This window comes from Bombina bombina, chromosome 5 (genome assembly GCF_027579735.1).
Source record: "Bombina bombina isolate aBomBom1 chromosome 5, aBomBom1.pri, whole genome shotgun sequence".
Lineage (NCBI taxonomy): Eukaryota > Metazoa > Chordata > Amphibia > Anura > Bombinatoridae > Bombina > Bombina bombina.
In genome coordinates this window covers 84622378-84636586 of record NC_069503.1, presented here as the reverse complement: position 1 = coordinate 84636586, position 14209 = coordinate 84622378, and the positions used below count along the sequence as shown (strand labels likewise).

General features: G+C 38.1%; 1 protein-coding gene across 3 annotated transcripts in view; it reads left to right on the top strand.

Annotated features, from left to right (window-relative positions):
- Positions 1-277: 277 nt before the first annotated feature.
- LOC128659933 (oocyte zinc finger protein XlCOF6-like) overlaps positions 278-14209 on the top strand; it is a 94553-nt gene continuing 80621 nt past the window's right edge. For 2 of the 3 annotated variants that reach the window (XR_008402488.1, XM_053713523.1), the window contains exons 1-2: positions 278-466; positions 10948-11003. Coding sequence is in view for 1 of the 3 variants with exons in the window: in XM_053713524.1 (XP_053569499.1) it covers positions 448-466; positions 1368-3071 (1723 nt within the window). In the remaining 2 variants the exon portion in view is untranslated. Of the gene's footprint in view, positions 467-1367; positions 3072-10947; positions 11004-14209 lie in introns of all 3 variants that reach the window. The other variant, XM_053713524.1, reaches the window with a different exon arrangement.

Here is a 14209-nt window from a genome sequence, read left to right as displayed (position 1 = left end):
TTTAAACAACTGATTTAACATTTCTTTCAGTAAAATTAGTGTTTCATATAAATGATAGAAAATAAAGATTATAATATATTTGTAACGTTTTGAAATGGCCCCACTTAAATAGATTTTCTATCATTATGTTGTATAGATCTGGGAAGATTCATATTTAAGTTTCAATTATAACACACACAGAGCTAACTGTACTAAATGCTTGTGGTGAATCAATAGCACATATGTAATAATCTAATCAGCTGATCTGTATCATATGAATTGTTATGCGTGCCTTTAGTTATACCATACGTACAGTTAATCAGAACCATTATTTATTATTATCTGTCTAAACCATTTAATATACTTTTTACAGACACGGCCATCGCACTGAGAGATATTCGGTATAGATATAACTGGAGTGAATAAGGAAACCTTCTTCCTGATCAGACATTGGAGCCTGTTATCAGCATGAACTCATATGTGTTAGGTGAGTAAAATAGATATTATGCTGACTTTAATTACTGGGAAAATAGAATAGATCACTCATTAAACAAATATAAACTATTATATTTATATCTGCATCTATTAAGAACATTTGTGTCAATGACAGTTATAAAGAAGGAGCAACCCCCATTGGGATGAGGATCAGGGTAAAAAATAATACTCGCCCCCTGTCCTTTTTAGACAGATAATGTCAAACAACTGCCTAACCTCACCCCCTGACCTAGTTCTGTACTCAGAATACCTGCAATTCCACCTTCCCCTACCCTGACCTTGCTCATGGAACACCCATAACTACACTTATGCCTTCCTTGTTTCCATGTGTGAAACACCCACAAGTTCCCCAGTGTTCCCCACACCAGAACCACCACTGATTTGTGTGTTTAATTTTACAGTGACTTATTATTATTATTAAACTAATAAAGTTTTTGACTGTTTATATAAATCAAACAACCACACCCTCTCAAAACATCTCACACTGATGATTATTCTGTGATGATTAAGACATCATGTTCTCACTCAACAGGTTGAGCATGAGCTGGGCAGAGCTGTATGTGCAGTTGCTTGTGCAATGTTAAAGGAAGATGGTGGATGCCACCTCTCTTGCCCAGAATACAGATCTACTTGTTCCCTGGCTAAGAACATTAACCACACGCACCTTGTTTAATGCAGCCGTATAACTCGTTTTCATCAGTAATTTAGTTTACTATGGTGTAGTAATGTTTACATTCTATCTCATCCTTTTTTAATTTGTGATTTACAGGAAAATAAATTTAAAAATACAAAAAGGAAGACATTTTTTAATATAATTTTTTTATTTTTTATTGAGGTGGATTATATTATAAAGAATAAACATTCTTATTTTTCTTCCATTTCTTTTTATGTAGACAAACACTTGCATAGTTCATATCCATCCTTCACTACAGGAAGCATCAGAATGATACCACAAACTCCAGTAGTCTTAGACACAAATGACTATTCACAAACATTGGGGATATCACAGCAGATATTTAAAGAAGATGGTGAATTTGCAGGAACTGGGCAGCAATCATTATGTACAGAGAGTCATTTAGTCATCAAACAAGAGGACAACATTTATGCCTTATCAAGTGAAATGATTATCCCCCAGGATAAACCACACACATTTACTGAGTTTTCAAAACATAATAAAAAAGGGAAAAGTCTACAGTCTAGCCAAATGATGCAAATAAAGGAGAAACCTTTAAAATCTACAGAATGTGAGAAAAGCTTTAGATGGAAGTCTCATCTACTAGAACCCCACAAAATTCACACAGGTGAGAAACCACACTCATGTACTGAGTGCGGCAAATATTTTACACAAATGAATCATCTGAAAACTCATGAAAGAAGTCACACAGGAGAAATGCCTTTCACATGTACAGAGTGTGGGAAATGTTTTATAGAAAAGAGTAATCTGAAAACTCATAAAAAGATTCACGCAGGGGAGAAGCCGTTCACATGCACATACTGTGGAAAAGGATTTACACTAAAGTGTAATCTGAAAACTCATGAAAGGATTCACACAGGAGAAAAGCCTTTCACGTGTACAGAGTGTGGAGAAAGTTTTACACGAATGGATTGTCTGAAAACTCATGAAAAGATTCACACGGGAGAAAAGCCTTTCACATGTACAGAGTGTGAAAAAAGTTTTACACAAATGCATTGTCTGAAAACTCATGAAAGGATTCACACAGGAGAAAAGCCTTTCACATGTACAGAGTGTGGAAAAAGTTTTACACAAATGAGTCATCTGAAAACTCATGAAAAGAATCACACAGGAGAAAAGCCTTTCACATGTATAGCGTGTGGAAAACATTTTACAGAAAAGAGTCATCTGAAAAATCATGAATGGATTCACAAAGGGGGAAAGCCTTTCCCATGTACAGAGTGTGGAAAAAGTTTTACACGAATAAGTAGTCTAAAAACTCATGAAAGGAGTCACACAGGGGAAAAGCCTTTCACTTGTACAGAGTGTGGAAAAAGTTTTATACGAATGGGTCATCTGAAAACTCATGAAATGATTCACACAGGAGAAAAATCTTTCACATGTACAGAGTGTGGAAAATGTTTTACACATATAATTAGTCTGAAAACTCATGAAATGATTCACACAGGGGAAAAGCCTTTCACGTGTACAGCATGTGGAAAAAGTTTTAAACAAATGAGTAGTCTGAAAACTCATGAATTGATTCACACAGGGGAAAAGCCTTTCACATGTACAGAGTGTGGAAAAAGTTTTAAACAAATGAGTAGTCTGAAAACTCATAAAATGATTCACACAGGGGAAAAGCCTTTCACATGTACAGAGTGTGGAAAAAGCTTTACACAAATGAGTCATCTAAAATATCATGAAATGAGCCACACAGGGGGAAAGCCTTTCACATGTACAGAGTGTGGAAAAAGTTTTACAGAAAAGAGTAATCTGAAAAGTCATGAAAGGATTCATACAGGAGAAAAGCCTTTCACATGTACAGAGTGTGGAAAACGTTTTACAGAAAAGAGTAATCTGAAAAGTCATGAAAGGATTCACACAGGAGAGAAGCCTTTCACATGTACAGAGTGTGGAAAAAGTTTTACACAAATAAGTAATCTGAAAAAGCATGAAAGTATTCACAAGGGAAGAAACCTTTAACATGTTTAGAAAATAGGGTTGCTACCTTTTTGCACAGCCGATTCCCGACACTTTGCAAATGGGTGTGGTTGAGGATGTGGTTAGGGGTGTGGCCTCACATGACCTTAAAGATACATTCCAGCCAAAATTGTAATCCACGTGTATGCATTTCAGTTTTGAGTAGAAACATTTTTGTAATATACATGTATTAGAAAAAATGCTTCTAATAAGTTATAGTTGTTTCAAAAGTGTATTTAAGTATGTCCCATGCACCAGTATTTTAAACGCAGCCTAAGGTGCTTTTACCAATGACTCAATTTGTTCATTGCTGACATGATACAAGACCCACTGGTGCTATGAGCAGCTGTAGTGTTTAAAATGCTGGTGCACTGAGAGTATCTAGCTATGCTACACATGCACGTGCAGAGAAAAATATTATCACTAAAATAGTGATAACTTTTACTAGAAACATTTTTGCCAATATGTGTTTATTGCAAATATGTTTCTATCCAAAGATGTAATTCATCTGTGTATTTAAATTTTGACCGTAGTGTCCCTTTAATAAAATATATTTTACCATTTTTTGGTCTGTTATTAAAGGATTGAGTGTTTATAATGTTTAATTTAATACACACACAGCAAAGATAGATGAGAGAGAGATATATACAGTTTGGTAGACAAACTGACAGAAAGGTGTGTGTGTATACATACCTGTTAAGGGTCTAGCCAGATCTGCCAAACTGGAGGGGGGAGATGTCATGGATACCAGACAGCCAAGGCTGCCCCCCCCCCCACTGCCTGCATGACTCCTTGTCACAACAGATTTGGCCCTTTCATGGCTAGCGGGATCTTGCTGTCTCTTGCAATCTACTGTTTTGCCATGCTGTGCCAGGCTGCAAGAGTTGAACCCCTACCACCTCACCCCCTTCTGTTCCTCAGCGGATTTGGGTCCGGAGAGCAACTACAATCTCCCAGACCTTTTGTTTCATTTATTTGCTGATGAGTACTTTGTCAGAGAAGAGCTGATCTCTGTTCGGAAAAACCCTCCTGGGCTGGCCTGGCTTCTGGAACTCCCGGTTGGCCGCCTTGACAACAGACACCCGAACAGCAGGACACCCGCTGACTTTCTTTTGGGGATTGGTAGTTCCTTTGGGGACAATCCTACCCCCATAATTTCAACGGACTGTATCTCCGGTCCCCAGTAGCAAATCACGTCGCTTTTTGGACTGTGGCATCTGGTGGGCCGAGAGCTTTAAAATTGCAACTGGAAGTGCCGCCGCTCCACCAGGATGAGAGACTGTGGCTGCTATGGAGGTGCCAGTCTGTCTGGAGGAATGGGAAAATTGTGGGATTGTCCAGTGTCTTATCAAGATGAGCTTTGTGTATAAAAGGAGTGTGTGTTTTCCAATAAAATCAGTTCTTGTTCCACCTGAATGCTAGTATGTCTAGTTATTTGGGTGGGCTCCTAAGACAAACTCTCTAAATAGAAGCATCAAAAAGGATGTTATTGTAAATAATACTTTTTAAATCCCAGTTATAAAAGTGCCAGATTGGAAGTGCTCTCCTGCTGGCCTTTGTTCCTCTATATATGTGCACGTCAGTTTCCCTCATATAAATGTGATAGAATCCAAACACCACACAGGATTATACAAATCTGTCCTCATACTGACCAGTTAACACAACCATTCACCTCCAGAGCACCCCCAGTGTATTATATATTAATATGTCAGTGTTAGGAGTTGTATGTTTGATTTGCATAGGGGAGAAAATAATTATATTTCTTTCATACAATTGGCAAGAGTCCATGAACTAGTGACGTATGGAATATACATTCCTACCAGGAGGGGCAAAGTTTCCCAAACTTCAAAATGCCTATAAATACCCACAACTCAGTTTTACAAACTTTGCCTTCTATGGAGGTAGTGAAGTTTGTGCAGGATTTTTCTTCTATGATAAGCGCTTCTCAGTATATTGAAGCCCAATTCCTCTCAGCATCATCCTGGGAGACATAAGGCTCAGATTGATCTGTACATTAAATAGCATTTTAAACTGTCTAAACTTTTTCTTATAGGCAAAAGGCTCCAATAAAGAATATCTTAATTTAAAAGCTATATTCTAAATTAGAGGGACAGTTGAGCTTAATAAAAACAATATGTTCCTCAATCCAATAAATATTTGTGCCTAGGAACAGACCACTGTCCCAACCTAGAACATAAGCCCCTTATTTAAGAAATTAGGTAATTCAGAAACCATTATACTTAAACATTACGGCACATAATGAATGTTTTTGTTCCAAAAAAAGTTACTAATAAGTACCTGCATATAAGCATACTGCACACAAAGCTCATTGCAGATAAGGCAAAGAAAAGAAAAATAAAATTTTGCTCTTAAACGGAAAAATAACTTGGAAAGGGACATAATTTACAACTCTCCCCATTAAAACATCTGTTTGCTTTTAATTTATTTGAAGCAGACAGAACAATAACTCCACTCGGTTCTCATGCCAGAGAACGAGGCAGAGTAAAATATGCAGGCTCAGCAACCACTAAAAATGGCGCCGCTCTAAATATCGAGAAGGAGGCGTGGCCAAGAATTGGCATGGAATGAAAGCTTCATTCTGCCGACTAAAATTAAAAGAAGAAGGACCGATCTCTCCTCTGTTATGAGAAGTTCCCGCAGAACAAGCAGAGAAATTTACAATTGTACCCTCTTGCAGTTTCCCTGATATGCTTTCGAAAAAGCAGAGAAAAACTGAACACCTGCGCAGCCCATAGAAATGGCGCCATTCATGCTCTCTTAACAGTCCCCTGTCATAGTTCAATTTGCAGACAACTATTCAAATTAACACTAAATGGGATCTAAAGGGGCTGCCAAAAATACAAAGGTCCTGCATATTAAAAACATAGAAATGAGGTAGAAATTAACCCTAATTAAATGTTCTAAAACACTCTGCTACAGAAAATATTCCAACTCTAAAAATCTAGAAAACTAGAGTTTGCCAAGAGTATTATATATGAAAAAATAGATATGAGCCCCAAAGATGGTTAACCCCTTCCTTGCCATGAAGGAGGTTAACCCCTAAGTCTCCAAGTCTCGTGCAATAAATGTGCCTGCCCACTGCCTTAACCATCCATAAAGGTTTTTTCCCACATAAAAAGCAGAGGGTCCTTAACCCCTTCAGTGCCAACCTCCTAGCCCCAGAAGACAAAAGGCACTTACCTGCATTCTAGCCGTCAGGCAGTCAGACGACTCACACAGTATGAAAGAACACCATTGCTTACAGAGACCTGTGGAAAAAAAAGAAAGAACAGAGTAAACCTACTCTGACTTTCTATACTAGGGCAGCAAAATGTTAGGAATACGCAGCAAGGCCCACCTTACAAGTTCCTAACTGCTTTAAAGCCACCACTGCCCTACTGAAGAGACTAACGTGGAGTATGGCTAGACCCAATCCTTGAAAAGGGGAAAGAACAGAGTAAACCTACTCTGGCTTTCTAAAGTAGATAAAATCTTGCTTGTAGCGAAAGTAATCCAATTTTCTTCAGACACCACAACTTCACCTCCTCCATGCACCAAGGCAAAGAGAATGACTGGGGGTTGTGGGAAGGGAAGTGATACTTAAAGGGACACTGAACCCAATTTTTTTCTTTTGTGATTCAGATAGAGCATGCAATTTTAAGCAACTTTCTAATTTATTCCTATTATAATTTTTTCTTCATTCTCTTGCTATCTTTATTTGAAAAAGGCATCTAAGCTTTTTTTTGGTTCAAAACTATGGACAGCACTTTTTTATTGGTGGATGAATTTATCTACCAATCAGCAAGAACAACGCAGGTTGTTCACCAAAATGGGCCTGCATCTAAACTTATATTCTTGCATTTCAAATAAAGATACCAAGAGAATGAAGAAAATTTGATAATAGGAGTAAATTATAAAGTTGCTTAACCCTTTGAGTGCTAAGCACTTTCCCACCTGGGTGCTAAGCTGCTCAAAATTTTTATTTTTTTTATTTTAAAAATGTAAAACTTTTTTTCTTTTTCTAGATCCCCAAGACTTGCACTGTTGGAAAGGTTAGCTGATTACCTTTCCAACGGTGGGTCTTGGGGGTCTGTAGCTGTTTAGATACCTGAGATACAGGCTTCTAAGCAGCATGCCCCCTTTTCCTATACCTAACATGGTTAAGGTTAAATAAAGTTGTGCTGTGACGTCATCACGTCATTACGGGTGATGTCACCGCGCATAACGTGAAGCCCTGGCGATGCCTGTCACTATACAGACCCGATTGCCGGGGTAAGAGCGGGTGGAAGCCCCCAGATCTCCCTCAAGGTGGGAGAGTGCTAGCGACGGCTCCGAGCCGTCGTTGGCAGCTGAGTGGGAAACTCTGCGACGGTTTAGAGCCGTCGTTGGCACTGAAAGGGTTAAAATGTCATGCTCTATTTGAATCCCAAAAGAAAAAATTTGGGTTCAGTGTCCCTTTAACAGCTTTGCTATATTGCTCTTTGCCTCCTCCTGCTGGCCAGGAGTGATATTCCCAACAGTAAATGATGAAGCCATGGACTCACCATATCTTAGGAAAGAAAAAACGATTTCCATCAGTAAAGCATAATATGATGCTGTATCCTGAGATATTTTAGGACACATCAGAATAATCTCTCACATTTAAATAAAGTTTGTTTCCTCCTTACTTATCCATATGATAATCACACCCTGAGGGGGAGGCAGGGACTCTGTATTCATGTGACACCAGAGGGGACAATAGACATCTATATGAGAACAAAAGTCCAGGTGTGACCCTCTCATTGTCTCCCAACTGACAAGTTGTACTCATGTGAGTCACACAGAGAAAGGTGACCCTCCCACATTAGTATAAATATCTGTGTAACACTCAGTGATATCACAGGAGGAACCAGAGAGACTTCATACTTACAGAGCTTCTGCTAAACGGTAATATGCAAAACCTGACATAAATCTTTATTAGCAGCCTCACACTGTTGTGTTTTATATAATGATGAGAAAATATTGTTCTGTATTTTGTTGTGATAAAGATACAATATTTCACTTCATATAAGAAACTGAGTTTATATTAAAAAAAAATCAACTGTATTTATTTCATTTGTTTTCTATATTTTTCACGCTGTGTTAATGAATTTAACATTAAGTTCTTTTATATAAAAATACCAATTTAATAATAATGATTTATAGTATTTTGTAAAATGAATGTTTGTAACAGAACCAATTGATATTTTCAAGCTTGAGGAGGTCTGTCCAATAATACATTTGTGGGGGTTGTTCCTGTTATCCAATGAGCAATAGATTTTTAAGTTTCAGCCTATTAGAATCCTGTATTTCCCTATAGGTTTATAACTAACTGTAGAGCCCAGATAAACCATTTTCATTTAATATTAGTCTGAAGCTGCTATTTGCTCCAGTAATAAATATCACTCAGCTTATGGCCCTGTGGTATCAGTCCCATCACATATACTGATCTAATCATAAATATCTTGTGATCTGCATATTATTTTATTTCTAATGAGGTTATTTTATAATACATTTCTTATTTCTATTAGCTGTACCTGTTTATCATCAGAACGTTTATCCCACTGATCTGTGACTGATTCTTGTTGTTAGGGCTGTTTCTAGACAATCTGGCACCCAGGGCAAGATTTTAAAATGGGCCCCCCCATACGAATTCTAAACTCTCTAATCTGATATATATATATATATATATATATATATATATATATATATATATATATATATATAAAAAAAACATTGTGCTCACTCCAGTGGAGATATTTATGAGTCTGCAGGTAATCACTGAGGTAAAAAGTATATTAATATAACTGTGTTAGTTATGCAAACTGAGGAATGGGTAATAAAGGCATTAGCTATCTTTTTAAACAATAACAGTTTTCAGGTAGAGTTTTTTTATGCAATGCCCCATCTAGGGCAACAATTTTCAGAGCTCCAGGCAAAGATGAATGTAATGTATTTTTGGAAGGAGTAATTAATGGCTAAGAGATTTGCACATCATATAGAGTTTTATATACTATTAAAAGCAGAGGGTACCATACAGAAAATAATGTTTGTGTGTGTGTACGTATGTCTATGTATATATGTGTGTGTGTGTATATATGTGTGTGTGTGTATATATGTATGTGTATGTATATATGTATGTGTGTATATGTATGTATGTGTATGTATATATGTATGTGTGTGTATATATGTATGTGTGTGTATATATGTATGTGTGTGTATGTATATATGTATGTGTATGTATATACTGTATGTCTATGTATATATGTATGTGTATGTATGTGTATGTATATACTGTAAGTCTATGTATAACTGTATGTGTGTGTATATATGTATGTGTGTGTATATATGTATGTGTATATATATAATAGAAATGATCATTGCATTGCATTGATTGGATTACACACGTTATCTCTTTGACTAACAGCTATTATCCCCCCATACACCCACAAAGCTATACATAGTACACACACAATATATATATAATATATACACACACACACAAATCTATACCCCAGCACATAACATTTCTAAACATAAAGCAAGTATTACAGAACTAGATGGGTACCCTTATATTGTTAAATAAAAAAGGAGCAAATTAGTCATTCAAATCGGTGTAAAACATGAAACATCAACAGCAGCAGTAAAATAGCAGAGGATTAGCAGCAGACCAGTAATAGAAGAGTTAAATCACCCCAGCAGTAAGACAGTAGTGTTTATATTCATAAATAATGCCTGGTCAAAAGAAAATGCCATCAAGCAGGATTGTATAAAGGCAATCATGCAGCCAACATAGCAAACCTTGCATGCTGTTATAAAGCTGGCATTTAGTGAATTAGGATAAACTTGTCACTCTTATGAACTTGTTGCCATAAATCAACCACCTCAGCTAAACAAATACCAAAGTAATTATCCAGACACTTCAAAGGAAAATACCGGCCCAGTTCCTCTGGACAATTGGCAACTTGATTCATACATTCAGCCCGGCACTTAACACTGCTGAGTGCTGACACAGCACATGGAAATAGTTTAAGGGGGAGTTGGACATAGTTTCTCTATGTCCAACTCCAAACCTGCTTGCTAGTGATACTAAGACAATAATGTGAGACTAGAAATGACTAATTGCAGCTCACCGTCTGTAGCCTCACTATAGCTCTCTGCTATAGATGAGAATGTGATTGATTGGCACTTTCTATAGTCGTCCCACCATGTGCATGCTGTCAGTCTGTTACAGGTATCCGATCATGCCTGATTTAGAGGGGCAGCAAGAGGCTATGAAAAAGCCCCCTGCTAAAGACAGTTTTACAGCTCTTTTGGCATAGTAGAGAGAGAGCGCTACGTATTTAAAAGCAATTACATGTGACATTAAATAGCACTTGTTCACCCCGCCCTGTAGAGTCGCCCTCTTCTTATTGTTTCTTGTCCCTCCTTTGAGTCTACTGCACTCCCTTGCTTTTCTTAATATGCGCACCAAAAATGAAACTGCTCTAAAAAAAATAGCTCTGCTTTCCTTAGAAGGAATGGCGCTCCTGGCGGTACAGCAGTGGCGCCCCGGGCAATTCCCCACCTCAAAAAACAGCCCTGCTTGTTGTTAGTAAAGAGCTTAGTAAGTGTATTCTGCACCTTCAGCTGCTGCTGTTTGTCACATGATCACAGACTTAAAGGGACAGTGTCCTGTACATTTGGTTTTCCCTTAAAATAACAAGAAACCCCAAAAATGTTTTATCATTTAAATAGAACATATAATTTTCAACAACTTTCCAACTGACTTCTATTATGATATTTTCTTCATTCTCTAGGAATCCTTTATTGAAGCAGCAGCAATGCACTACTGGGAGCTAGATGAGCACATAAGGTGAGCCAATGACAAGAGGCGTGTATGTGCCACTAATAAGCAGCTAGCACACCATATCGTGTAGTTTGCTTTGTCACAAAGGTCTCCAAGGGAATAAAGCAGATTTGATAATAGAAGGAAATTGGAAAGTTGTTTAAATTGGAATAATAAAAGTGTAATTGTGACTTTGCTGTCCCTTTAATGTGTTTCTAATGACTTGTTTTACCGGTGTATAAAATAGTATAAAGTGTATGGGAAATTTCACCTTTAGCTTTATTTTTATGTAAAATAACTGTTTGCTGTCTGTGATTTATTTTCATTATTAAATTGTACACAGCCTTTAAATGACCTGAGGCTCTGGCTCCTACTTAGCATATGCAGGAGTTCACATTATATAAAAATATGAGTCTGTTATTGGCTGATAGCTGTTACATGGTACAAGTGCAGAACTACATTTATCAGAAAACAACCTATTGCTCTTTATAAAAATCATAGTAAGATTTATTGCATTGTATTTTTATTATGCATCTGTGGTTTTTGTAATTTCTATATTTCTTTCTAATGACACAATGAGTCCACGGATCATCTAATTACTATTGAGATATATCACTATCACTATAACCCCAGTTATTCTCTTTGCCTACGTTAGAGCAAGGAAGTGGTAAAATTAGGTGTTAATAAAAGATTCTTCAATCAAAAGTTTATTATTTTTTAAGTAGTACAAGATTGTGCTGCTTTGTTCTGGGGTTGTAGCCGTACTCCATATCAGTCTCTTCAGTAGGGCAGTGGTGGCTTTAGAACAATGGGAACTTGTGGGACATAATTCTCACTGCGCCTCCCGTGTAGTTAATGCTGCCCTAACTCTGAAAGTCTGAGTAAGATTACTTAGGCCTAGATTTGGAGTTTGGCGGTAGAAGGGCTGTTAACGCTCCGCGGGCTTTTTTCTGGCCGCACCATAAATTTAACTCTGGTATCGAGAGTTCAAACAAATGCTGCGTTAGGCTCCAAAAAAGGAGCGTAGAGCATTTTTACCGCAAATGCAACTCTCGATACCAGAGTTGCTTACGGACGCGGCCAGCCTCAAAAACGTGCTCGTGCACGATTCTCCCATAGGAAACAATGGGGCTGTTTGAGCTGAAAAAAAACCTAACACCTGCAAAAAAGCTGCGTTCAGCTCCTAACGCAGCCCCATTGTTTCCTATGGGAAAACACTTCCTACGTCTGCACCTAACATGTACCCCGAGTCTAAACACCCCTACCCTTACACGTATTAACCCCTAATCTGCCGCCCCCGCTATCGCTGACCCCTGCATATTTTTTTAACCCCTAATCTGCCGCTCCGTAAACCGCCGCAACCTACGTTATCCCTATGTACCCCTAATCTGCTGCCCCTAACACCGCCGACCCCTAGATTATATTTATTAACCCCTAATCTGCCCCCCACAACGTCGCCGACACCTGCCTACACTTATTAACCCCTAATCTGCCGAGCGGACCTGAGCGCTACTATAATAAAGTTATTAACCCCTAATCCGCATCACTAACCCTATCATAAATAGTATTAACCCCTAATCTGCCCTCCCTAACATCGCCGACACCTAACTTCAATTATTAACCCCTAATCTGACGACCGGAGCTCACCGCTACTATAATAAATGGATTAACCCCTAAAGCTAAGTCTAACCCTAACACTAACACCCCCCTAAGTTAAATATAATTTAAATCTAACGAAATAAATTCACTCTTATTAAATAAATTATTCCTATTTAAAGCTAAATACTTACCTGTAAAATACATCCTAATATAGCTACAATATAAATTATAATTATATTGTAGCTATTTTAGGATTAATATTTATTTTACAGGCAACTTGGTAATTATTTTAACCAGGTACAATAGCTATTTAATAGTTACCTAGTTAAAATAATAACAAATTTACCTGTAAAATAAATCCTAACCTAAGATATAATTAAACCTAACACTACCCTATCAATAAATTAATTAAATAAACTACCTACAATTACCTACAATTAACCTAACACTACACTATCAATAAATTAATTAAACACAATTCCTACAAATAAATACAATTAAATAAACTAGCTAAAGTACAAAAAATAAAAAAGAACTAAGTTACAAAAAATAAAAAAATATTTACAAACATAAGAAAAATATTACAACAATTTTAAACTAATTACACCTACTCTAAGCCCCCTAATAAAATAACAAAGACCCCCAAAATAAAAAATTCCCTACCCTATTCTAAATTAAAAAAGTTAAAAGCTCTTTTACCTTACCAGCCCTGAACAGGGCCCTTTGCGGGGCATGCCCCAAGAATTTCAGCTCTTTTGCCTGTAAAAAAAAACATACAATACCCCCCCCCAACATTACAACCCACCACCCACATACCCCTAATCTAACCCAAACCCCCCTTAAATAAACCTAACACTAAGCCCCTGAAGATCTTCCTACCTTGTCTTCACCATCCAGGTTCACCGATCCGTCCTGAAGAGCTCCTCCGATGTCCTGATCCAAGCCCAAGCGGGGGGCTGAAGAGGTCCATGATCCGGTCAAAGTCTTCATCCAAGCGGGGCAGAAGAGGATCTTCCATCCGATTGAAGTCTTCATCCAGGCGGCATCTTCTATGGTCTTCCATCCGGAGCAAAGCGGCAGGATCCTGAAGACCTCCAGCGCGGAACATCCATCTGGCCCGACGTCTGAACGACGAATGACTGTTCCTTTAAGGGACATCATCCAAGATGGCGTCCCTCGAATTCCGATTGGCTGATAGGATTCTATCAGCCAATCGGAATTAAGGTAGGAATTTTCTGATTGGCTGATGGAATCAGCCAATCAGAATCAAGTTCAATCCGATTGGCTGATCCAATCAGCCAATCAGATTGAGCTCGCATTCTATTGGCTGTTCCGATCAGCCAATAGAATGCGAGCTCAATCTGATAGGCAGACGATGTTGTTGCTCCGGATGGAAGACCATAGAAGATGCCGCCTGGATGAAGACTTCAATCGGATGGAAGATCCTCTTCTGCCCCGCTTGGATGAAGACTTTGACCGGATCATGGACCTCTTCAGCCCCCCGCTTGGGCTTGGATCAGGACATCGGAGGAGCTCTTCAGGACGGATCGGTGAACCTGGATGGTGAAGACAAGGTAGGAAGATCTTCAGGGGCTTAGTGTTAGGTTTATTTAAGGGGGGTTTGGGTTAGATTA